Raw genomic sequence first — 27,716 nt, forward strand, 5'->3', positions numbered from 1 at the left:
GTAGCCAGGCACCATCTAGTTGTACTGGACTCAGTCTGGTGGAGGCTGTGGTAGTTGTGGTCCATTAGTCCTTTGGACTAATCTTTCCCTTGTATCTTGTTTTTTTCATTCTCCCTTGTTCCCGATGGGATGAGACCAGGCTTTTAAATATGGTCAACTGATTTTTGACAATGGTGCTAACTCCACTGGATGGAGAAAGAAGAGTTCTTCAATAAATGGTGCTGGGGAAATTGGATTTCCGCATGCAGAAAAATGAAAAATGATCCATGCCTCACACCATACGCAGAAACAAACTGAAAATGGATTAAGGACCTAAGCGTGCAAACTAAAACCATAAAATTCTTACAAGAACAAGCAGGGGCAATGCTGTCAGGCCTAGCTTTCATTAATGGCTTATCTGATATAATAACAAAAGCACAAACAGTAAAAGACAAAGTAAATAAATGAGACCTCATAAAAATTAAAAACTTTTTTATATCAAAAGACTTTACTGAAAAATGAAAAGACAAGCTACCAACTGAGACACAATGTTCGGAAACCGTATATCTGACAAGAATCTAAACACCAAAACATATATAAAGCTTTGACAACTTAATAACAAAAAGACAAATAATCCAGTCATAAAATGGGCAAAGGACTTGAATAGACATTCATCAGAGGACATTCAAATGGCTACCAAACACATGAGAAGATACTCAGCATCATTATCCATCAGAGAGATGTAAATTAGAACCACAGTGAGATACCATTTCACTTCCATTAGGATGGCTAAGATTTAAAAATTAAAAAAATAAAATATGTTTGAGAATGTGGGGAAATTGGAACCCTTATCCATTGCTGCCAGGAATGCAAAATGCTACAGCTGTTGTGGAAAACAGTGTGGTGATTTCTCAAAAAATTAAAGCTAGAACTTGATATGACCCACAATTCCACTCCTAGGTATATACACAAAAGACTTGAAAGCAGAGACTCAAGAAGACACTTGTACACTAATGTTCATTGCAACACAACAGCTAAAAGGTGGAAACAGCCTAAATGCCCAGCAGCAGATGAATGGATAAACAAAATGTGGTGCATAGAATCAATGGAATACTACTCAGCCAGTAGAAGAAATGAAATCTTGATACATGTTACAGTATGAGTGGAGCTTGAAGACATTATGCTGAGCAAAATAAGCTAATCACAAAAAGAGAAATACTGTATGAACTCACTTGTATAAAGAGACACGAAAAGGCAAATGTATAGAGACCAGAGTTTATTGGTGGTTACCAGGGGTGGGAAGGTGGGGAAAAAGAGAGGTTAACAGAGATGGAAAAATCACATTGATTAAGGGTACGGTTACATAGCTGATTATTGTAATTGCTGTCAATAAGTTGTACACCAGTAAAAAGCTGAATTGGCAAAAGTTGTGTGATAAGTATGTTTACAACAACAAAAAGAGTAGCTGCTGAGGCTGCTTACATACACTGAAACAGCTCATCAGATTTGGTTCCTTGGTTTGGAGGTTTAGGGTTGTGGTTACATGGGGCATCCCAGTTAATTGGCCTAATAACATGTTTAGTGCTTGTGATGGTTAAGATTGTGTGTCAGCTCGGCTGGGCCATGATTCTCAGTGTTTATATGTGACCACTCGCATGGTTAAATTTGCTGTGAGTAGCAAAACAAGTGAAAGGGAGTTTCATTGGCGGTGTGGCCCACATCTGAATATAAGCAGACATTCTGGCTTTTTGCCCACTCTGGATCTGGATCCTGCAGCTGCCTCCTGTCGTCTCACCTCTGGTTCTTGGGACTTGAGCTGTCAGCTTATCTGCCAAACTTGGGATTCGTCGATCTTCACAGCCTGTGAGCGGAGCCCTGCTCTCTGACCTGCTGATCTGGGGTTCGCCAGCCCCTGCAGCTACGTGAATCAGGAGAAACCTTGTGGTCTTGCCTGCTGATCCTGGAATTCGTCGACCTTCACAGCCTATGAGTGGGAGCCCTGTTCTCCAACCTGCTGATCTTGGGCTTACCAGCTTTTGCGGCTGTGTGAATTGGGAGAGACCTCTGCCCTGATCCACAGACTTGGGACATTCTAGCCTCTACAATTGCGTGAGCTATTTCTTTCATATAAATCTCTCTCTATATATATTTATACGCTTTACTGGTTTTGCTTCTCTAGAGAACCGAGCCTAAGACATTTGGTACCGAGAGTGGTTCTAGAGAAACAAAATTGTAAGGATAATTTTCTAAATTGGTTCTTAAGTCTTAAAGATGTTGATGACTCTGCTTCCAGTAGTAAAGAGGGCACTGCTAGTCCATGGCCTGAGGTGGTGATACAAATACGCAAAATATCACGACCAGTAGATCAGGTATTGGTGAAAGGCAAGGCTCAGGGTGAACACATGTATGATATCTTTCTACAGCTTTGTCAGAATGAGAAGTGTAAGGAAGCTGGTTGGTTTGTCCTGCTTTCACTAGATAAACTGGTGAAAGAAAGAGATGCGCTCAGGGCTTCAGAGTCAAAGCTCAAGTGCCGCATACATGACCTCAAGGCTTCCACTTGTGCTTTGAAAGAAAGCCTTATTTCTTGTAGTAGCAGAGCTGAAATTTCCAAAAACCAAACCGAGAGTCTTACTGTAAGAGTGGCTGAATTACAATGCCACCTCAATTGCCAACCTTGAGAGGTATCTGAAGTTAAAGTAAGGGCATTGATTGGGAAGAAATGGGATCCTGAAACTTGACATGGGGACATATGAGCAGATAATCAGGAAGCTGGGAGCTGAGGTCACTGAGCCCGTAAATTCCACTGAATCACTCCTGCCAGCAGAACCAGTCCCATCTGAAGAGATTACTTCATGTTTGTCTGCTAACCCACCCTGCCCAGAAAAACCATTAGCACCTCCACTCCCGTCTAATGAGATTAGCCCTAGCGCAGCTGCTTCCGAAGAGCCCTTGCCTGAGTCATTGCCTGGGAGATCGCCTGAGACAGATGCTTTACAAGACAATGCTGAATATTCTCAAAACAATTCCACACTACCGATTCTGGCTTATAGACCTATAACTAGGCTTAAGTCCCAGCAAGCCCCAAAAGGTGAAGTATAAAGTATGACCCAGGAGGAGGTACGCTACACTCCAAAAGAACTATGTGACTTTTCTAATATGTACAGACAGAAACCTGGGGAATATGTGTGGGAATGGCTGTTAAGGGTGTGGGATAATGGTGCAAGGAACATAAAGATGGGTCAGTCTGAATTTATTGATATGGGTCCACTAAACATAGATTGTTAATTCAGTGTTTCAGCTCGAGAAGTTAGGAAAGGATCCAATAGTTTTATTTGGTTGGGTAGCTGAAGCATGGATTACAAGATGGCCTACACTAAGTCAAGTTGAAGTACCAGACCTGCCTTGATATACTGTAGAAGAAGGTATCCAGAGGCTTAGGGAAGTTGACATGCTAGAGTGGATTTATCAAGTTAGACCCAGAGACCCACACATGGAGTGTCCAGAGGGCACACCTTTTACCACAACTGTGAGGAGCAAATTTTTGAAGGGAGCTCCAGCATCCTTGAAGACTGCTATGATAGCTATTTTCTGTAAGTCAGATTTGACAGTGGGAACTGCCCTAACTGAATTAAGACACCTAACTACAACGGGGCTGATTGGACCCCATGGTAGTAGGGGCCAAGTGGCTGCACTTAATCGACAAAGACAAGGTGGGCATGGTTACAGTAATGGACAGAGGAGTCAAAGCAGTAATCAGAATAGTCTGACTCCTGTGGACTTATGGCATTGGCTCCTTAATCATGGTGTCCCTAGGAGTGAAACAGATAGGAAATCTACTAAATATTTACTTGATCTGTACAAACGGATGAATTCTAGGTCAGGTGAACAGCAGTCTAACTTGAATTGCAGGAATAGAGAGTCACGGTCCCTCAATCAATTCCCAAATTTGAGCAAGTTTGAAGACCCACAACCCCTCGAATAAAGGGGTTGCCAGGTCCTCTTGAGGAAGGACTCCAGTACACTGCCAAAAATGTTTACTGTTAATCGTTCTCCCAGCCTTCCCCAAAGGGATCTACGGCCTTTTACGAAAGTGACTGTTTATTGGGGAAAAGGAAATAATCAGACTTTCGGGGGATTACTTGATACTGGCTCTGAACTGACACTAATTCCAGGAGACACAAAACGTCACTGTGGGCCACCAGTCAGAGTGGGAGCATGTGGAGGCCAGGTTATTAATGGAGTCTTTGCTCAAGTCTGTCTCACAGTAGGTCCAGTGGGTCCCTGAACCCATCCTGTAGTGATTTCCCTGGTTCCAGAATGCATCAGTGGAATGGATACACTCAGCAACTGGCAGAGCCCCCACAATGGATCCCTGATAAATGGAATAAGCACTATTATGGTAGGAAAAGCCAAGTGGAAGCCATTAGAACTGCCCCTACCTAGGAAAATAGTAAACCAAAAGCAGTACCGCATTCCTGGAGGGATTGCAGAGATTACTATAACCATCAAGGACTTGAAGGATGCAGGGGTGGTGATTCCCACCACATCCCCATTCAACTTGCCTATTTGGCCTGTGCAAAAAACAGATGGATCTTGGAGAATTGACAGTAGATTATTGAAAACTTAACCAGGTGGTGACTCCAGTTGCAGCTGCTATTCCAGATGTAGTTTTATTGCTTGAGCAAATTAATACATCTCCTGGTACCTGGTATGCAGCTTGTGATCTGGCTAATGCCTTTTTCTCCATACCTGTTTCAAAGGACCACCAGAAAAGCAGGTTGCCTTCAGCAGGCAAGGCCAGCAATACACCTTCACTTGCCTACCTCAGGGCTACATCAACTCTCCAGCCCTATGTCATAATTTAGTACGCAGGGACCTTGATTGCCTTTTCCTTCCACAAGACATTACACTGGTCCATTACATTGATGACATTATGCTGATTGGACCTAGGAAGGAAGAAGTGTCAATGACTCTGGACTTATTGGTAAAACATTTGTGTGCTAGAGGGTAAGAGATTAATCCCACAAAAATTCAGGCACCTTCCACTTCAGTGAAATTTCTAGGTGTCCAGTGGTGTGGGGCATGTCGAGACATTCCTTTAAAGTGAAGGATAAGTTATTGCATCTGGCTTCTCCCAACTGAAAAGGAGGCACAACGCTTAGTGGGCCTCTTTGGATTTTGGAGGCAACATATTCCTCATTCGGGTGTGCTACTCTGGCCTATTTATCAAGTGACTTGAAAAGCTGCTAGTTTTGAGTGGGGACCAGAACAAGAGAAGGCTCTGTAACAGAATCAGGCTGCTGTGCAAGCCGCTCTGCCACTTGGACCGTATGATCCAGCTGATCCAATGGTGCTTGAAGTGTCTGTGGCAGATACAGATGCTGTTTGGAGTCTCTGGCAGGCCCCTATTGGTGAATCATCGTGCAGACGCTTAGAATTTTGGAGCAAAGCCCTGCCATCCTCTGTAGATAAGTACTCTCCTTTTGAGACACAAATTTTGGCTTTTTACTGGGCCTTAGTAGAAACTGAACGCTTAACCATGGGACACCAAGTCGCCATGCAGCCTGAGCTACTCATCATGAACTGGGTGTTGTCTGACCCACAGAGTCATAAAGTTGTATGTGCACAGCAGCACTCCATCATTAACTGGAAGTGGTATATATGAGATCAGGCCTGAGCAGGTCCCGAAGGCACAAGTAAGTTGCATGAGGAAGTGGCCCAAATGCCCATGGTCTCCACTTCTGTCACATTACCTTCCATCTCCCAGTCTGCACCTATGGCCTCATGGGGAGTTCCTTATGATCGGTTGACTGAAGGAGAGAAAATTGATGCCTGGTTCACAGATTGTTCTGCACAATATGCAGGCACTACTCGAAAGTGGAACGCAGCAGCACTACAGCCCCTTTGTGGGACCTCCTTGAAGGACAGTGGTGAAGGGAAATGCTCTCAATGGGCAGAACTTTGAGCAGTGCACCTGGTTGTTCACTTTGCTTGGAAGGAAAAATGGCCAGATGTGTGATTATGTACTGATTCGTGGGCTTTGGCCAATGATTTGGCTGGATGGTCAGGGACTTGGAAGGAACATAATTGGAAAATTGGAGACAAGGATTTATGGGGAAGAGAGATGTGGATAGAACTCTCTGAATGGGCCAACGAAGTGAAGATATTTGTGTCTCATATGCATGCTTACCAAAGAGTGACCTCAGCAGAGGATGATTTTAACAATCAAGTGGATAGGATGACATGTTCTATGAAAATTAGTCACCCTCTTTCCCCAGCTACTCTCGTCATTGCTCAGTGGGCTCGAACAAAGTGGCTATGGTGGTAGCGATGGAGGTTATGCATGGGCCCAGCAGCATGGATTTCCACTCACCAAGGCTGACTTGGCTACAGCCACTGCTGAGTGCCCAATCTGCCAGCAGCAGAGACCAACACAGAGTACCCGATATGGCACCATGCTTCGAGGTGATCGCCAGCAACCTGGTGGCAAGTTGATTAGATCGGACCACTTCCATCATGTAAAGGGTAGTGTTTTGTCCTTACTGGAATAGACACTTACTCTGGATATAGATTTGCCTTCCCTGCACACGATGCTTCTACCAAAACTACCTTCCGTGGACTTCCAGAATGCCTTATCCACCGTCCTGGTATCCCACAGAGCATTGCCTCAGATTAAGGGACTCATTTCACAGCAAATGATGTGTGGCAGTGGGCCCATGCTCATGGTATTCACTGGTCTTACCATGTTCCCCATCATCCTGAAGCAGCTGGCTTGATAGAACGATGGAATGGCCTATTAAAGACACAATTATGATGCCAGCTAGGTAGCAATACCCTGCAGGGTTGGGGCAGTGTTCTCCAGGAGGCTTTATATGCTCTAAACCAGCATCCCATATGTAGTGCTATTTCTCCCATATCCAGGATTCACGGGTCCAGGAATCAAGGGGTGGAAATGGGAGTGGCATCACTCACTATTACCCCTAGTGACCCACTTGCAAGATTTTTCCTTCCTGTCCCCGCCACCTTATGCTCTGCAGGCCTAGAGGTCTTAGTTCCAAAGGGAGGAATGCTCCCACCTGGAGACACATCACTGATTCCATTGAACTGGAAGTTAAGAATTCCACCTGGCCACTTTGTGGTCTTTATGCCTCTGGATCAGCAGGCAAAGAAAGGAGTTACCATACTGGCTGGTGTGATTGATCCTGAATACCAAGAGGAAATCGGATTGATATTACATAAAGGAGGTAAAGAAGAGTATGTCTGGAATGCAGGAGATCCCTTAGGGCATCTCTTAGGACTACCATGCCCTGTGATTAAATCAATGGAAAACTACAGCAACCTAATTCTGACATGACTACTAATGACCCAGACCCTTCAGGAATGAAGGTTTGGGTCACCCCACCAGGCAAAGAACTACGACCAGCTGAGGTGCTTGCTGAGGACAAAGGGAATACGGAATGGGTGGTGGAAGAAGGTAGTTCTAAATACCAGTTACGGCCACATGACCAGTTGCAGAAACGGGGACTGTAATTGTTATATGAGTATTTGCACTTTGTATGTGTGCATCAAATATTTTTGTTTCCTTCACTTATAAAATATAATATGTAAATGGGACTAGTGCATTTTCAGTTGTACCCGTGTTAGTTGTATCATGTTAGGCTCAAGTATGACTTGCTAATTGCCTTTATTAAGAGCTTACATATGGTTTCAGGAGATATGTAGATGTGCCAAATTGACAAGGGTGAACTGTGATCGTTAAGATTGTGTGTCGGCTCGGCTGGGCCATGATTCTCAGTGTTTATATGTGATCACTCCCATGATTGAATTTGCTGTGAATAGCCAATCAGATGAAAGGGAGTTTCCTTGAGGGTGTAGCCTGCATCTGAATATAAACAGACGTTTTGGCTTTTGCTCACTCTGGATCTGGATTCTGCGGCTGCCTCCTGTCGTCTCACCTCCGGTTCTTGGGACTTGAGCTGTCAGCTTATCTGCCGAACTTGGGATTCGTCGACCTTCACAGCCTGTGAGCGGAGCCCTGCTCTCTGACCTGCTGATCTTGGGCTCGCCAGCTTCTGCGGCTGTGTGAATTGGGAGAGGCCTCTACCCTTATCCATGGACTTGGGATGTTCTAGCCTCTACAATCGTGTGAGCTGTTTCCTTGATATAAATCTCTTTGTATATTTATATGGTTTTGCTTCTCTAGAGAACCCAGCCTAAGACAGTGTTTGTGTTCTACCTGCCAATTTGTTGTGTAGTGCCTGGGGTCTTAAAAGCTTGCAAGCAGCTCTCCAAGGCACAATTGGTCTCTATTCACCTGGACTAACAAAGCAAGGACAGTCAGGAATAGGAGGAGGATATGGAATGTGTGGCTAACTGCCTCCATAAACAACTGCCTCCTTTGCCATGAGACCAGAAGAAGTGGATGGTGCCAGCTACCATTACTGAACGTTTTGATCAAGGATTCCATAGAAGCAGCCTGATCAAAAGGGGGGAAATGCAGAACAGAATTTAAAATTCTCATAGACTCTAGACTTTCTGGAGCCATGGAGGGGTGGATGAACCCCAGAAACTATTGTCCTGAGATAATTTTTAAACCTTAAACCAAAAATAATCCCCTGAAGTTATCTTAAAACCGAACAGTAGTTTAGCTTAACTAGTAAAAAAGGTCTGCCTTGTGCATTGTGCTTTTTTAAGAACTATGTATATGGGATCAAATTGACAACAGCAACTTGAAAGATTAGATAAGAACCTCCGGAGGCAGGGAGTTTATATTAATGAAGAAGGAACAACTCAGAAAAGGAGGGTGAGAATGTTTGCACAATTTGAAGAATGTAATAGATGTCACTAAATTGTACATGTAGAAACTATTGAATTGGTTTATGTTTTGTTGTGTATATTCTCAACAACAGTGACAAAATAAATAAAATTTAGGGGAAAAAATGGAAAAAATACCATGATTAAGTAGAGTTATTCTATGAATTCAAGACAGCTTAACATGAAAACACTTTGTTGATTAAAGAAAGAAAGAAAGAAATATCATCTGGAGAGATGCTAAAATTTTGACATTGATTGCTGGTTTAAAACAACAACAAAACTTAGTAACCTAACCACAGAGGAGTTTGCTAACTTGATAAAGAGTGTTTATCTAATATTAATGTATTTAACAATGATATGCTAGCGGCATACCATTAAAGTCAGAAACAGAATACTCAGTAAATACCAACTACCACTGCTGTTGTTCAGCATTGTTCAAGAGATCCTGAGCATTGCAACAAGACAAAAAAAAAAAAAAAAATTAAAAGGGTAACAAAATTATCATTTGTTGGTGTTATATCTCTCTTTGTAGAAAATCCAAGAGAATTAATTGGAAAAAAAAGTGTGAGAAGTAATATTTATTTAGGTGGCTGAATTTAAGAGAGATAATGCAGAAATCATTACCTTTATCTTAGCAATAATCATATAATGGAGGAAAATATGTCATTCATAAGAGCAACAAAATAAAAAAAATCTGGGAATAAAAAACACATAATGCACAATCTCCCATTCTGTGTTTTGTGTTTTTACTTTCTTGATGGTGTCCTTTGAGACACAAAAGTTTAATTTTGGTGATGTCTAATTTATTTTTCTGTTGCTTGTATAAATGTGTTTTGAATATAATAACATCTGTGGGAAATTCCACATATCTTAAAATTTTTTTATTCTTTATTTGAAATGATTGCTTTATTGGAAAATGATATACCGACTTTATTTGCAGTCAAGAGAAGAGAGCAGAAAACAGGCCCTTGCAGCTAAAAGAGAGAAAAGAAAAGAAAAGAGAAAAAAGAAGAAAGAGGAGCAGAAAAGGAAGCAGGAAGATGAAGAAAACAAACCTAAGGAGAGTTTAGAACTACCAGAGGATGAGGATGAAGAGGAAAACGATGAAGATGGTAAGAGACGACCTATCTGAACTAGTGATTAAATTCTCATTGTTCAGCAACTTCATTTTGAGTGCTTTTTGCTCTAGTTAACTCAATGTTTGATAAATGTTTTATCTGAAATTTACAATTAAATTTTGTAATAAATACTTCTAAACATTTTACAATGTAAATTGATAAAAAATAGAATGGGAAGGCAAGTATATAATTTGAAGAAGTTTAATTATAATTTAAGTCACTTTGTAAAACACTTTGTATGTCTTAAAAGCAATACAGTAAGAGGTTTGCCAGCTTTGTTTCAGATTCATCCTACCACTCCCGCCCCCCACTGGAAACTGGGGAAGATCCAGTTCCTCAATAAACTTTTAGTTAAGGTTCATGGCCAAAGTTATACAGGGATGAAATATCAGTAGAGACTGGGGTTCATTACTTTTTCAAAGAGTTGTCTATTGTGCAGTCTGTTAGTGCTTGTAGTAGGCAAATAATTTTGCTGTTTGAATTCTAATTCTAAAATACTATTTATCCCATTTGAAAAATTTCTTAAATTCAAACTATATTGTGGTTTTTGGTTAGTGAGACAAAGATTTCAGATCTTAAGAAAGTTAATGGCTTGTATGTTCCATACCAAAAGGAGCCCTGGTGGTGCAGTGGTTAAGCACTTGGCTGCTAACCAAAAGGTCAGTGGTTCAAACCACCAACTGCTCTGTGAGAGAACGATGTGGCAGTCTGCTTCTGTAAAAATTTACAGCCTTGGAAACTCTATGGGACAGTTCTACTCTGTCCTATAGGGTTGCTATGAGTAGGAATTCAACTCAACAGCAATCGTATGTTCCATAGCAACTTAAACCTCAAAGTATGATGTGGTATATTTGCTCTAACAACAGTAAAAATGTCTGTGTTTACTAGTGAATACTAGTGAAGGTAAAATATGACCTAAAGGGCTGAACTATTATGAATTATTAGGTATATTTTGTCACCGTTTGTTTTGAGATCTATGGCTCTGAGTGTGATTTTTATTCTTTTTGATAATTTTAGTGGAGCAAGAAGTTCCCATAGAACCTCCTAGTGCAACCACCACCACCACAATTGGAATCTCTGCAACATCTGCAACATTCACAAATGTATTTGGGAAAAAAAGGGCCAACGTGGTGACAACCCCCAGCACCAATCGGAAAAATAAGAAGAACAAAACAAAAGAGACTCCTCCCACTGCACATTTAATTTTACCAGAACAACATATGTCTTTAGCACAACAAAAGGCAGATAAAAATAAAATAAACGGAGAACCCAGAGGTGGTGGTGCAGGTGGAAATAGCGATTCAGATAATTTGGACAGCACAGATTGCAACAGTGAGAGTAGTAGTGGTGGTAAAAGCCAAGAGTTAAATTTCACTATGGATGTGAATTCCTCTAGTGATAGGAGATATCCCTCAGTGCTACTCCATTCCCAAGAAGAAAAGACAAGTACCACCACTTCCAAAACTCAAGCACGGTAAGTTTTTCAGATTTAACTTTACATCCTGGTTTTCTTTTTTCATGCCCAGCACAAGAACTTGAAGTATGTTCTGTAAGCATAAGTTATGTAAAACAATTCAAGCCTACCACATTATCTGTCTTCAGTATTCAAAACTGAAATTCACCAGTGTCCTCCTAATCATATGCTAATTAGTAAAATAATTAGAAATATTTATAAGATTCATATTCTGAGTTGAAGATATTAGCATGCCTTGATTTTATTGTAACTATGTCGTTTTTATTGATTATAGTCCAACTTTTGCCTTCTGAATTAATTTTAATACTAAAATAGATTGTGACTTGTTGATTATTTGATATGCCAAATTTTAATTCAAATATTTCAATATAACTTTGTCTATAAAGGAATAGTCCTTTGAGTTCCTATCTTAAAATTTATCTTTTATTGGACTTGATATTTCTATCTCCTCAGACTTGAAGGTGAAGTGAATCCTAATTCATTGTCAACAAGCTACAAGTCTGTTTCATTGCCATTAAGCTCTCCAAACATAAAGCTGAACCTTACTAGCCCTAAAAGGGGACAAAAAAGAGAAGAAGGGTGGAAAGAAGTTGTACGCAGGTAAATAGAATTAATCCCATCTTTGTAACTTTCATAAACTCTACAGGAATTATTTCTCTTGTAAAGTGGTTACCTAGTCAATAAGTGACTAATTTGAATGTGGTCATTATTTTCAGCTGCAGTGCCATACTAAATCCAGAATATGCTAAAGCAAAATTAGAGGCAATGTGTAAATTTTGCATGCATAGTTTATATGGCATAACAAATGTTGGCTTTTTAGATAACCTATGAGTAGCTTCTTATGTAGTTCAATAAACTAGCCTGTATTTAGTATGGACTTTAACAATACAGTATGCATTATTTACATTTAGAAAAAGTGAGTATATATAGTCATGATATACAGTTAATATGTGATATTTTGGGGAGATTTCAATGCTTAGATCATGAACGATTTAAATATAATTTTTGTTTCAAAAGGCAGTGTAATTTTTACATTTACAAAATTAAGTTCAATAAGATAAAGGTTAGTTTCTATTAAAAAAAGTTTAATAATTTTGTCTTCAAGTTTTGAGAAATATTCTACAAATGTTCATGAACATACTTACTGAGACATCTTTTCTAATAAAGACCATTTACTGTTCAAAGACAGTGGATTTCATAAACTCATGTTTTATAGGTCAAAGAAATTGTCTGTTCCAGCCTCAGTGGTGTCCAGGATAATGGGAAGAGGAGGATGCAATATCACTGCAATACAAGATGTTACTGGTGCCCATATTGATGTGGATAAACAAAAAGATAAGAATGGCGAGAGGATGATCACAATAAGGTAATTGTGGAAGATGTATATTGCTAGTTCTTTGTGGAAATTAATTTTTAAAAGAAGCATACTTTACTTTTGTTAGGTATGGTACAATCAAGAATTTTGTTTGATGATTGATGTTGTTGTTAGGTGCCGCTGAGTTGGTTTCGACTCATAGTGACCCCATGCACAACAGAACGAAATACTGCCTGGTCCTGCTCCGTTCTCAGTCATTGCTGTTTGAGTCCATTGTTGCAGCCACTGTGTCAATCCATCTCATTGAGGGTCTTCCTCTTTTTCGCTGATCCTCTACTTTACCAAGCATGATGTCCTTCTCCATGGACTGGTCTCTCCTGATAATGTGTCCAAAGTAAGCGAGACCAAGTGTCAACTATCCTTGTTTCTAAGGAGCATTATGGCTGTACTTCTTCCAAGACAGATTTGTTTGTTCTTCTGGCAGTCAATGGTATATTCAGTATTCTTCGCCAACACCATAATTCAAAGGCATCAATTCTTCTTTGGTCTTCTTTATTCATTGTCCAGCTTTCCCATGCATATGAGGTGATTGAAAATACCATGGCTTGGGTCAGGTGTACCTTAATTCTCAAGGTGACGCCTTTGCTTGTTAACTTTAAAGAGATCTTTTGCAGTAGATTTGCCCAATGCAGTGCATCATTTGATTTCTTGACTGCTACTTCCATGAGTGTTGATGGTGGATCCACATAAAATGAAATCTTCGACAGCTTCAATATTTTCTCCATTTATCATGATACTACTTATTGGTCCATTTGTGAGGATTTTTGTTTTCTTTATGTTGAGGTGTAATCCATACTGAAGACTGTAGTCTTTGACCTTGTCAGTAAGTGCTTCAAGTCCTCTTCACTTTCAGCAAGCAAGGCTGTGTCATCTGCATATGGCAGGTTGTTAACGAGTCTTCCTCCAATCTTGATGCCCCATTCTTCTTCATATAGTCCAGCTTCTCGGATTATTTGCTCAGCATACAGATTGAATAAGTATGATGAAAGGATATAACCCTGTTGCACACCTCTCCTGACTTTAAACCACGCAGTATCCCCTTATTCTTTTTGAACAACTGCCTCTTGGTTTATGCACAGATTACTCATGAGCACAGTTAAGTATTCTGGAATTCCCATTATTTGCAATATTGTCCATAATCTGTTATGAGCCACACAGTTGAATGCTTTTGCATATTCAATAAAACACAGGTAAACATCTTTCTGGTGTTCTCTGCTCTCAGCCAAGATCCATCTGACATCAGTAGTGATAGCCCTTGTTCCACATCCTCTTCTGAATCCGGCTTGAATTTCTGGCAGTTCCTTGTCAGTGTACTACTGCAATCGTTTTTGAATGATCTTCAGCAGAATTTTACTTGTGTGTAATAGTAAGGATATTGTTCGATAATTTCCCCATTCTGTTGGATCACCTTTCTTTGAAATGGGCACAAATATGCATCTCTTCCAGTTCGTTAGCCAGGTAGCTGTCTTCCAACTTTCTTGGCATTGATGAGTCAGTACTTCCAGCGTTGAATCCGTTTGTTGAAACATCTCAATTGGTATTCCATCAATTCCTGCAGCCTTGTTTTTCGCCAATGCCTTCAGTGCGGCTTGGACTTCTTCCTCCAGTACCATCGGTTCTTGATCATATTGTACCTCCTGAAATGGTTGAATGTCAACCAGTTCTTTTTGGTACAGTGATTCTGTGTATTCCTTCCATCTTCTTTGGATGCTTCCTGCGTCATTAAATTTTTTGCCCTTATAATCCTTCAGTATTGCAACTCAAGGCTTGAATTTTCTCTTCAGTTCTTTCAGCTTGAGAAATGCCGAGCTGTTCTTCCCTTTTGGTTTTCTAACTCCAGGTCTTTGCACATTTCATTATAATACTTTACTTTGTCTTGTCAAACCGCCCTTTGAAATCTTCTGTTCAACTCTTTTATTTCATCATTTCTTCCTTTCACTTAGCCATTCTACGTTCAAAAGCAAGTTTCAGAGTCTCTTCTGACATCCATTTTGGTCTTTTCTTTTTTTCTTGTCTTTTTAACGACCTTTTGCTTTCTTCACGTATGATGTCCTTGATGTCGTCCCACAACTCGTCTAGTCTTCGGTCATTAGTGTTCAGTGCATCAAATCTATTCTTGAGATGGTCTCTAAAGTCAGAAGGGATATACTCAAGGTCATACTTTGGCTCTTGTGGACTTGTTTTAATTTTCTCCAGCTTCAACTTGAACTTGCATCAGAGTAAATGACAGTCTGTTCCGCAGTCAGCCCCTGGCCTTGTTCTGACTGATGATATTGAGCTTTTCCATCATCTCTTTCCACAGATGTAGTCAATTTGATTCCTGTGCATTTTATCTGGTGAGGTCCATGTGTATAGTCGCTGTTTATGTTGTTGAAAAAAGGTATTTGCAATGAATAAGTCATTAGTCTTGCAGAATTCTATCATGCAATCTACGGCATCATTTCTGTCACAAAGTCCATGTTTTCCAACTACCAGTCGTCTTTTGTTTCCAACTTTTTCATTCCAATCGCCAGTAATTATCAATGCATTTTGATTGCATATTTGATCAATTTCAGACTGCACAAGTTGGTAAAATCTTCAGTTTCTTCATCTTTGGCATTAGTAGTTGGTGCTTAAATTTGAATAATAGTTGTATTAACTGGTCTTCCTTGTCAGCATATGGACATTATCCTATCACTGACAGTGAGTGTTGTACTTCAGGATAGATCTTGAAATGTTCTTTTTGATAATGAGTGTGATGCCATTCCTCTACAATTTGTAATTCCTGGCGTAGTAGACCATGTCATTGTCCCATTCAGAATGGCCAGTGCTAGTCCATTTTAGCTCACTAATGCCTAGAATATCAATGTTTATTTGTTCCATTTCATTTTTGACGACTTCCAGTTTTCTTTGATTCATATTTGTACATTACACATTTCAATTACTAATGTGTGTTTGCAGTTGTTTCTTCTCACTTGGAGTCATGCCACATCAGCAAATGAAGGTCTCAAAAGCTTTATTCCATCCACATCATTAAGGTTAACTCTATTTTCAGGAGGGCAGCTCCTCCCCAGTCATATTTTGAGTGCCTTCCAACCTGAGGGGCTCATCTTTCAGCGCTATATCAGACAATGTTCTGCTGCTATCCATAGGTTTTTCAGTGGCCAGTTTTTTCAGAAGTAGATCACCAGGTCCTTCTTCTCAGTCTGTCTTAGTCTGGAAGCTCCACTGAAATCTGTACACCATGGGTGACTCTGCTGGTATTTGAAATGCCAGTGGCATAACTTCTAGCATCACAAAAACACACAAGCCACAACAGTACGATCAAGTGACAGATAAGTGGTGATTGATGATTAATGTTACCTGATGATGATTAATATCACCTAGTTTTTTATGTTTTTGGTCTTATTTTTGTTTTTTGTTTCTTTTTTCCTTAGGGGTGGTACAGAATCAACAAGATATGCAGTTCAGCTTATCAATGCACTTATTCAAGATCCTGCTAAGGAATTGGAAGACTTAATTCCTAAAAATCACATCAGAACACCTGCCAGCACCAAATCCATTCATGCAAATTTCTCATCTGGAGTAGGCACCACCGCAGCTTCCAGTAAAAATGCATTTCCCTTGGGTGCTCCAACTCTTGTAACTTCTCAGGCAACAACATTATCTACGTTCCAACCCACTAATAAACTTAATAAGAACGTTCCAACAAATGTACGTTCTTCTTTCCCAGTTTCTTTACCCTTAGCTTATTCCCACCCTCATTTTGCCCTGCTAGCTGCTCAAACTATGCAACAGATTCGGCATCCTCGTTTACCCATGGCCCAGTTTGGAGGAACCTTCTCACCCTCTCCTAACACTTGGGGACCATTCCCAGTAAGACCTGTGAATCCTGGCAACACAAGTAACTCTCCAAAGCATAATAATACCAGCCGTCTACCTAACCAGAATGGGGCTGTTTTATCCTCAGAGTCTCCTGGACTAACTACTGCCAGTTGTCCTATCACTGTCTCTTCTGTAGTTGCTGCCAGTCAGCAACTGTGTGTGACTAGTACTCGGACTCCTTCATCAGTTAGAAAGCAGTTGTTTGCCTGTGTGCCTAAGACGAGTCCTCCAGCAACAGTGATATCTTCTGTGACAAGCACTTGTAGTTCCCTGCCTTCTGTCTCCTCTGCACCTATCACTGGTGGGCAAGTTCCTACCACATTTCTGCCTGCAAGTACTCCTCAAGCACAGCTTTCTTCACAAAAGATGGAGTCTTTCCCTGCCATGCCAGCCCCCAAAGAGAAGGTGTCCACACAAGACCAGCCTATGGCAAACCTGTGTACCCCATCTTCAACTGCAAATAATTGCAGTAGCTCTGCCAGCAACACCCCAGGAGCTCCAGAAACTCACTCATCCAGCAGTCCTACTCCTCCCTCCAGTAACACACAGGAGGAGGCACAGCCATCCATTGTGTCTGATTTAAGTCCTATGTCAATGCCTTTTGCATCTAACTCAGAACCTGCTCCACTGACTTTGGCATCACCCAGATTGGTTGCTGCTGATAATCAGGACACCAATAATTTACCTCAGTTAGCTGTACCAGCACCTCGAGTTTCTCATCGAATGCAGCCCAGAGGCTCTTTTTATTCAGTGGTACCAAATGCAACTATACACCAAGATCCCCAGTCTATTTTTGTTACAAATTCAGTTCCTTTAACACCACCTCAAGGCCCGCCAGCTGCAGTGCAGCTTTCTTCAGCCATGAACATTATGAATGGTTCTCAGATGCACATTAACCCAGCAAATAAATCTTTGCCACCTACATTTGGCCCAGCCACACTTTTCAATCACTTCAGTAGTCTTTTTGATAGCAGTCAGGTGCCAGCTAACCAGGGTTGGGGAGATGGTCCACTGTCCTCACGAGTTGCTGCAGATGCCTCTTTCACTGTCCAGTCAGCATTCCTGGGTAACTCTGTACTTGGACACTTGGAAAATGTGCACCCTGACAACTCCAAGGCACCTGGCTTCAGACCACCTTCCCAGCGAGTTTCTACTAGTCCTGTTGGTAAGTTACTATAACTGTTACTGCACCTCAGATTGGGTCTCTAACAGCATAATCTTATCTTCCAAGATAATAATAAAAAGTTTACTTGGCACCTAACATTGCGTGATCTTAAAGAAATGAGAGTGTGTCGTAAATAATAAAAACTCTTTAAAGATTGCCGATTGAACAGACAAAAAAGTAGCTGTGGGTGAATCACTCATATATAATGAGCTGCTTTCCATTCTCTATATGATCTTTCTGTCCCTCATAACAAGGAGGTTATACGTTGTGTCAGTTCATTTTCTTCGCATTGGTGTAAGGTAGTTTTAACAAAGAAAGGACTCTTAGGATACTTCAGAGATTCCAAATTTGCAGTGATTGGACTTTTTTTTTTTATCATAGTGATTACTGACATTTCTCAGATTTAAAAAACTTGAGTTGCAAATGTGTTTAGGGACCAGTCCATAGTTTACATTCTTTGTTTTCAGTCTTGGATGCTCAGACTGAATAGTAAATGGTGTTGTTTAATAGTACTGTATGTTATCTGGAGCCCTGGTGGCATAGTGGTTAAGAGTGATGGCTGCTAACCAGTAGGTCGGCTGCTAACCAAACGGCTGGCAGTTCAATCCACCAGCCACTCCTTGGAAACCCTATGGGGCAGTTCTCTATCCTATAGGGTCACTATGAGTTGGAATCGACTCGAGGGCACACAACAACAACAGTATATTACCTACATCTGATACAGCTATTTGAAGAGGTCCAGTCCTCTGGAAAAAAAAAAGGAAACTTAGATTCAACTGTTGGGTCTTTGAAATTTGAAATTAGCTGCTGAGGCATTATGGAAAAAATAAAGATAGATTTGAGGCTAGTGTTGGCTTGGAAATATTTGGAAAACTGGAATCTATTTTCCAGCATTTAAGAGCTGATTTTAGCTGGATCTGCACTATCCTGGAAAACAAATTAGAAATCTTGGCTGACCTAGAATGGGGGTAAGAAGCACTACTGCCACTTAGCATTTCTCTTTCAGTTGGAAAACTGCCTTATAGTGAGCGCATGCTACTCTTTTGCTAATTATAGACTGATATGTGTTGTTTAAAACTTGTGAGAGTTTATGGATATGGTGTAGCCTTAGCTTTCATTTCAGATATGTTTCTATTTACCTGTCTTTTCAGGAAAACATAGCTGATGTATCATCTTTCAAATGGAAATACGAGCCACTGATAGTCCAAAATATTCTCTAGGGTTTTGTTTTGTTTTTTCTTTTCTATAAATAGGCATCTATTTTAACTTTCATTTTGGGAAAACTAGTAGAGGTTTTCAACAGCCTTGTGGTAAAGGAAGAGCTCATTGCCAGTGCTCAAGTTGTTACAGAAAGCTTCAGTCCTTGACTTTCCTTCTGAGGTCCAGGATTGATAAATTTTGTCTCATTTCCTAACTGCCTGTGTGGTTTCTTTTGTTGATGCTTTTCATTCATGGATATAGTTTACTCTCTTGATTTTCAGGGAAGAAGTAGTAATACTTAAGAAGATGGAGAAGGATATGGAGAAATTGGGACCCTCATATATTGCTCGCTGCATCTGTCAGTTTGTCAGTTTTTCGTACTGTGGTGGTTTGCGTGTTGCTGGGATGCTGGAAGTTATGCCACCAGTATTCAAATACCAGCAGCTCATCCATGATGGACAGGTTTCAGCTGAGCTTCCAGACTAAGACAGACTAGGAAGAAAGACCTGGCAGTCTACTTCTGAAAAAAACTAGCCAGTGAAAACCTTATGAAAAGAACGGAACGTTGTCAGATATAGTGCCAGAAGATGAGCCCCTCGGGTTGGAAGGCACTCAGAATACGACTGGAGAAGAGCTGCCTCCTCAAAGTAGAATTGACCTTACTGACGTGGATGGAGTCAAGCTTTTGGGACCTTCATTTGCTGATGCAGCATGACTCAAAATGAGAAGAAACAGCTGCAAACATCCATTAATAATCAGAACGTGGAATGTACAAGGTATGAATCTAGGAAAATTGGAAATCATCAAAAATGAAATAAAACGCATAAACATCAGTATCATAGGCATTAGTGAGATGAAATGGATTGGTATTGGCCATTTTGAATCACACAGTCATATGGTCTGTTATGCCAGGAATGACAAATGGAAGAGGAATGGTGTCGTGTTCATCATCAAGAAGAACAGTTCAAGATCTATCCTGAAGTACAGAGCTGTTAGTGAAAGGATAATGTCCATATGCCTACAAGGAAGTTCAGTTAATATGACTATTATTCAAATTTACACAACCACCACCAAGACCAAAGATGAAGAAGCTGAAGATTTTTACCAGCTTGTGCAGTCTGAAGATCAGAGTGCAAAACTTGAAAACAAAAAAGAAGGATTGGTGGCTGGAAAACATGGCCTTGGTAAAAAAAATAATAATAATTAAAAAATAAAAGAAAATATGGCCTTGGTGATAGAAACAACACTGGAGATCACATGATAAAATTTTGCAAGACCAACGACTTCATTGCAGATACCTTTTTTAAACAACATAAATGTCGACTCTACACAAGGACCTTGCCAGATGGAATACACAGGAATCAAATCGACCGTATCTGTGGAAAAGCTTAATATCATCAGTCAGAATGAGGTGAGGGGCCAACTGCAGAATAGGCCATCAGTGCAGGCCATATGCTAGTTAAAGCTGAAGCAAATCAAAACAAGTCTACGAGAGCCACTGTACGACCTTGAGCATATCCCACCTGAATTTAGAGACCATCTCAAGAATAGATTTGACGCATTGAACACTAATGATGAAAGACCAGACGAGTTGTGGCATGACATCAAGGACATCATACATGAAGAAAGCAAAAGGTCATTAAAAAGACAAGAAAGAAAGAAAAGACCAAAATGGATGTCAGAAGAGACTCTGAAACTTGCTTTGAAATGTGGAGTAGCTAAAGTGAAAGGAAGAAATGATGAAGTAGAAGAGTTGAACAGAAGATTTCAAAGGGCGGTTCGACAAGACAAGGTAAAGTATTATAATGAAATGTGCAAAGACCTGGAGTTAGAAAACCGAAAGGGAAGAACAGCTCGGCATTTCTCAAGCTGAAAGAACTGAAGAGAAAATTCAAGCCTTGAGTTGCAATATTGGAGGATTTTTATGGGGAAGATACTAAACAACACAGGAAGCATCCAAAGATGCTTCCATCCAAAGATGGAAGGAATACACTGTACCAAAAAGAACTGGTTGACATTCAGCCATTTCAGGAGGTAGGATATGATCAAGAACCAATGGTACTGAAGGAGGAGGTCCAAGCTGCACTGAAGGCATTGGTGAATAACAAGGCTGCAGGAATTGACGGAATACCACTTGAGATGTTTCAAAAAACAGATGCAACACTGGAAGACCTCATTCGTCTATGCCAACAAATTTGGAAGAGAGCTACCGACTGGAAGAGATCCATATTTGTACCCATTCCAAAGAAAGGTAATCCAATAGAATGCAGAAATTATCGAACAATATCATTAATATCACATACAAGTAAAAAATTTTTTCAGAAATATTAATTGCACTTTTTTTTTGTTATTGTACCTTAGTTGAAGGTTTACAGAACAAACTAGCTTCTCATTAAACAATTAGTACACATATTGTTTTGTGACATTGGTTACCAACCCCATGACATGTCAACACTCTCCCTTCTTGACCTTGGGTTCCCAATCACCAACTTTCCTGTCCCCTCCTGCATTCTGGTCCTTGCCCCTGGGCTTGTGTGCCCCTTTAGTCTCATTTTGTTTTATGGGGCTGTCTAATCTTTGGCTGAGGGGTGAACCTCAGGAGTTACTTCATTACTGAGCTAAAAGGGTGTCTGGGGGCCATACTCTCAGGGTTTCTTCAGTCTCTGTCAGGCCAGTAAGTCTGGTCTTATTTTGTGAGTTAGAATTTTGTTCTATATTCTTCTCCAGCTCTGTCCAGGACCTTCTGTTGTGATCCCTGTCAGAGCAGTCAGTGGTGGTAGCCAGGCACCATCTAGTTGTGCTGGATTCAGTCTGGTAGAGGCTGTGGTAGTTGTGGTCCTTTAGTCCTTTGGACTAATCTTTCCCTTGTGTCTTTGATTTTCTTCATTCTCCCTCACATACAAGTAAAATTTTGCTGAAGATCATTCAAAAGCTGTTGTAGCAGTACATCGACAGGGAACTGCTGGAAATTCAGTCCAGATTCAGAAGAGGACGGGGAGCAAGGGATATCATTGCTGATGTCAGATGGATCATGCCTGAAAGTAGAGAATACCAGAAAGATGTTTACCTGTGTTTTATTGAGTATGCCAAAGGCATTCGACTATGTGGATCATAACAAATTATAGATAACACTGCAAATAATGGGAATTCCAGAACATTCAGTTGTTCTCATGTGTAACCTGTACACAGACCAAGAGGCAGTTGCTTGAATGTAACAAGGGGATACTATGTGGTTTAAAGTTCAGAAAGGTATGCGTCAGCATTATATCCTTTCACCATACTTATTCAGTGTGTATGCTGAGCAAATAATCTGAGAAGTTAGACTATGAGGAAGAACGGAGCATCAGGATTGGAGGAAGACTCATTAGCAACTTGCTACATGCAGATGACACAACTTTGCTTGCTGAAAGGGAAGAGGACTTGAAGCACTTACTGATGAAGATCAAAGACCACAGCCTTCAGTATGGATTACACCTCAACATAAAGAAAACAAAAATCCTCACAACTGCACTAATAAGCAACATCATGATAAATGGAGAAAACAATGAAGTTGTCAAGGATTTCATTTTATTTGGATCCACTATCTACACCCGTGGAATCAGCAGTCAAGAAATCAAGTGATGCACTGCACTGGGAAAATCTGCTGCAAAAGACTTCTTTAAAGTGTTAACAAGCAAAGATGTTGCTTTAAGAACTAAGGTGCACCTGACCCAAGCCATGTTTTCAGTTGCCTTATATGCATGGGAAAGCTGGACAATGCATAAAGAAGACCAAAGAAGAATTGATGCCTTTGAATTATGGTGTTGGTGAAGAATACTGAATGTATCATGGACTGCCAGAAGAATGAACAAATCTGTCTTGGAAGAAGTAAACCGGAATGCTCATTAGAAGCAAGGATGGCAAGACTTCATCTCACATACTTTGGACGTGTTATCAGAAGGAACCAGTTCCTGGAGAAGGACATCATGCTTGGTAGAGGATCAGCAAAAAAGAGGAAGACCTTCAATGAGATACACTAACACAGTGACTGCAGCACTGGTCTCAAGCATAACAACAATTGTGAGGATGGCGCTGGACAAGGCAGTGTTTTGTTCTTTTGTACATAGGGTCGCTATGAGTCGAAACTGTCTGGGAAGCACCTAACAACAACAACCACCTATACTGCTGGTGGGAATGTAAAATGGTATAGCTGCTTTGGCGGTTCCTCAAAAAGTAACAGTTACCATCTCATCTAGAATTCCACTCCTAAATATACCAAAGAGAAATAAAAAGCATAGGTCCATATAAAAATGTGTACACAAATGTTCATAACAGCATTATTCATAATAGAAAGTGGAAACAACCCAAATGTCTATCAGATGATGAATGGATAAACAAAATGGGGGATATCTGTATACTGGAATATTTTTCAGCAATAAAAAGAAATGAAGTACTTATTCTGGCTACAACATGGATGAACCTTGAAAACATTTTGCTAAGTGAAAGAAGGCAGTCACAAAAACCACATGATGATTTCATTGATATAATATGTCCATAATAGGTAAAATTACACTGAGTGAAAGTATATTAGTGGTTGTTTAGACGTAGGAATATGGGGGTGAGGAATGGGGAGTGACATTATAGGTACAGGGTTTCTTTTAGGGGGGACAAAAATGTTGTAAAATTGATTGTGGTGATGGTTGTACAGCCCTGTGTAATACACATTGGATTGTATACTTCAAATGAGTAAATTGTATGATGTGAATTATATCTCAAACCTGTTTTCAAACTGTTTGAAAACAAGGCCTGTTTGAGAGAATTTTAATAATTTTTTGTTGATGTTAACTACTTTTTCCGGAAATGAACACCTTTTTCCACACCCTTGTCCCCTTTCCCTAATAACTCTCCAGGGAATGCAATGGAATTTGAAAAGACTGCTAAATTCGGATTTACACAAACTAGATGGAAACCTTGACAGTTTTCAATTTTTGATTTTTTTTTTAATCGAATGGGATGCTGAAATTATCCTAAGTTTAATAGTATATCTTTTCTCCTTCGGAAGGAAGACACATTGATAGACATTGTTACTTCCGTAGGAAATGGCTATAGTTTTGTAGACAAAAAGCTGTACTTTGGTATTTTCCACAAAGGTAAAGCAGAAGTTATTGATCTGGAAACCACTTAGTCATAATGTGCTCTCATTTTGTGTCCTCTTCAGTGGAAACTTTGAGATTTATCTAGAACCTTACTCCAGGTGACCACAATTATTAAACATTGGGTTCACTTTTCCAAATCTAGTGCTGTTTGGTGGTATTCTGGACTGCAAGAAAAAAATGGGTTTGGGCTATACAGTATCACATAAGTGGATTTGTTTTGCTGTGATCTAGAAAAATATCCTATGCTTTCTTCTTTTTAAAAAAGTAATTAAGTAACCTTGGACTTTGAATGTTAAAGCCTTGGGTAATTAGATATCTTGGCCCTGTTTTATTTCAGGCTTACCATCCATGGATCCATCAGGAAGCTCCCCATCTTCCTCTTCTACTCCTCTGACAAGTTTTTCCAGCATACCAGGAACGCGGGTTTTCCTGCAAGGGCCAGCTCCTGTTGGGACACCTAGTTTCAACAGACAACATTTTTCTCCCCATCCTTGGACAAGCGCCTCAAACTCATGTAGGAATCCCGGAGGAACTCTTCCCAAAGAGTCTTGAATAAGTTATTAAACTATTTGTTTCAGGGAACACTGTTTAACTTGAGTAAATTAAATGGTATACAGAGGTTTGTATTGCAGTCATATCAAAAATTATCAGTCATTGTAGGTTAGGAAACTTGAGAACTCAGAGTCAAACATTCTTCCAAGTCAGAAACGTTTTCATTGGAACTTGGATTGAAAAAAGACGTACTGCAGGTACTACAAGTAGTTTTACAGAAGGATCTAGTTTTAATTTATTAAATCTGAATAGAAGTTGCATTTATCTATGTAGTCAGTTTGGTATAGTTTCTCATTTATTTTTATATTTTAGGGAACTGTGTTATTGTCATTCAAAAGTAGAGGTATTCATTTGTTCTGACTTATTTATTTCAGTATTTAGAACAGAGTATCTAGAATTGAACACGATTTTAAGGAGCATCATGAGGTAGTCAGTGAGTGTTGTCTTTTTTGACAAGGAAAACCACTCAAATTACCTGAGTGTCGCATTAAGAAACAAAGCTACGAATTGAATCCTACAATGCTTTGCTAACATTCGACTATTCTTCCTTATGAGGGAAAAAAGGACTGTAGAAAGGGAAAAAAAGAAAAAAACTAGCAAGTATAGAGGGCCATCAGCTGTTTAACAGACAATATGCTAGGAACTATGCAAACACTGTCACATTTAAATTAATTTAAAATGTGATGATGTATATTGAGAAGATTTTAATTAGAACTAGAATAAATGTTGAGGCTTTCTTCCTTTCTAATTTTGTTCAGTTCAAATCTGGGGTTTTTCTATATTGTTTGTTTATACTTATAGTCAGAAGTGATCTAGAATAATGTTTATAGAGATTATATTTTATTTGAATGATCTTATATAATGAAATTTTTCTTTACAGAGTCTTATGTTGTGGAATAGATCTTTCCAATAAAGTTTCTCATATTCTTATAATTAGTTTTATGTGTAATAAAACAATAGAGAAATATTTTGCCACCAGGTGACTCTCCTATTCCATCTGTTTCTTCGGGATCATCTTCACCTCTTTCAGCCACTTCTGCCCCACCAACACTGGGCCAACCAAAAGGAGGCAGTGCCAGTCAGGATCGAAAGATACCTCCCCCCATTGGAACAGAGAGACTAGCCCGCATTCGGCAAGGAGGATCTGTTGCACAAGCCCCTGTGGGGACCAGTTTTGTCGCTCCTGTTGGACACAGTGGAATCTGGTCATTTGGTGTCAATGCTGTGTCAGGTACAGTTACTTGCCCTCTGTCTGGAGAAATAGCTCAAGTAAATTGTAGGATTTGGGCACTAAAACTTAGTTTATTTAAAAAACAAACAAAACTTTGTTTCTGCACTTTACACTCAATCAGGGAGGGGTTTATAGCTTTGAAGAATTCATCCGAATCTCAGAGTCTGGAATGTTAGTTGAGGTGATTATAGCATCCATAATAAATATAGAGTTGATCAGAAGTAAAAGATTGGAAGTATGCTTCCTTCCCTCTTAAGCTTTCTAATTTTGAATGGGACAATCATTTGGATCTTAATTCTTTTAATCTTTTGAAGGACAAGGTAGAGTGTTTGGGGTATTCAGAGGACTTCATCTAAGTTTTCCAGGAACTTTTTTGCTTGTTTGTTTGAAAAGACTGTGATGAATATGCCCTGAACTCTTCAGAGGAATGATTTTGATAAAATTGAGTATGAAAATAGAATCAACTGGTAATGTTTTATTGTTTTATCCAAATAAGTATCAAACTGGGTTCTCAATTTTCTTCTCCAGAAGGCTTATCAGGTTGGTCGCAGTCTGTGATGGGGAACCATCCGATGCATCAACAGTTAACAGACCCAAGCACATTTTCCCAGCACCAACCATTGGAGAGAGATGGTTCTGGAATGGTAGCACCCTCTAACATTTTTCATCAGCCAATGGCAAGCGGTTTTGTGGATTTTTCTAAAGTGAGTTGACAAACATCACTGTAACTTATTTGACACTTTGCAAGCTAGTATAGTCACATGTTAAGGAATAGTTTGTATTGAAATAATTCTCCCATTTGGTGTAACTAGTTTGTTTCTGTGACTTTGCCAGGTCTTTTGACCAATTGCAAGAGTGAGTTGCACTGTCAATAGTAGTTTGGTCCTCAGACCATCCTGAAGATGTCTTCACTCCCCCACTCCTCAAAACAACAGGAATTTGGGTTTTACTGCTCTATGTTCTGCTGCCACAGCTTTGAGGGAGGACTTTCTGCCCTTCCAAAAAGTTGGCCATGAGCTCTCTGAGGCCTTCTGCACTGAGACCTTTCTAGCTGCCATAAAGCCAGATTATGGGTGCAAGCAATTGTGGAATTTCCCTTTTCTTCTTAACACAAATTTAATGAAACTAAAATATGGGAAAGTTGAGGGTATTATCTGTGTTCATCAAATATGGGAAATTTCCCAATGATTTGATGCTGGATTTGTTTTTTGTTTTGTTTTTCTCTTCTTGTTGAAAAGCTTTGTGGACACAGATGACTAGTTTTGGTTTCTCAGCACTGTACTGTGCTGTACTTATAGGATGTTGGCATTCTTTGAATGAAGGAGAATCAGAGATCTAAGCTGGTATTATGGTATCATCGTTTATAATCATTTCATGATTAAACCTTCCTTTTTGCCTTTTTAGGGTCTACCAATTTCCATGTATGGAGGCACCATAATACCCTCTCATCCTCAACTTGCTGATGTTCCAGGAGGCCCTCTGTTTAATGGACTTCATAACCCAGATCCTGCTTGGAACCCTATGATAAAAGTTATCCAAAATTCAACCGAATGCACTGATGCCCAGCAGGTAAAATGGACTTAATGCTCCTTCTCTTTTTATTTTTTTCCAGATTTGTCATGTCATTCCTTTAATTCTGTAGGTAGTGCAAGTTCTGAATATCAGAAGTTTTACCTGACCACCTTGATCTAAGTTTTTCAATATCAAGATGATGGTACTAAATGTTTTATTTCATGTATGCATATTCTTCCTAGGCAGAAACAGTGAATTGCCATTGCATTTATATATTTATTTTGTAAATGTCTA

General features: G+C 39.9%; 1 protein-coding gene across 12 annotated transcripts in view; it reads left to right on the top strand.

Annotated features, from left to right (window-relative positions):
• Positions 1–27,716, top strand: part of ANKHD1 (ankyrin repeat and KH domain containing 1) — a 172,352-nt gene that overhangs the window by 139,052 nt on the left and 5,584 nt on the right. For 9 of the 12 annotated variants that reach the window (XM_023735602.1, XM_023735600.1, XM_023735604.1 and 6 more), the window contains 9 exons: positions 9,737–9,908; positions 10,932–11,388; positions 11,842–11,988; positions 12,605–12,754; positions 16,180–17,792; positions 24,465–24,641; positions 25,659–25,910; positions 26,439–26,614; positions 27,315–27,479. In XM_023735602.1, coding sequence (XP_023591370.1) covers positions 9,737–9,908; positions 10,932–11,388; positions 11,842–11,988; positions 12,605–12,754; positions 16,180–17,792; positions 24,465–24,641; positions 25,659–25,910; positions 26,439–26,614; positions 27,315–27,479 — 3,309 coding nt within the window. The remainder of the gene's footprint in view (positions 1–9,736; positions 9,909–10,931; positions 11,389–11,841; positions 11,989–12,604; positions 12,755–16,179; positions 17,793–24,464; positions 24,642–25,658; positions 25,911–26,438; positions 26,615–27,314; positions 27,480–27,716) is intronic. The other 3 variants (XM_023735603.1, XM_023735605.1, XM_004381071.1) reach the window with 1 other exon arrangement.

Source organism: Trichechus manatus, unplaced genomic scaffold (genome assembly GCF_000243295.1).
Source record: "Trichechus manatus latirostris isolate Lorelei unplaced genomic scaffold, TriManLat1.0 scaffold00080, whole genome shotgun sequence".
NCBI classification, from domain to species: Eukaryota; Metazoa; Chordata; class Mammalia; order Sirenia; family Trichechidae; genus Trichechus; species Trichechus manatus.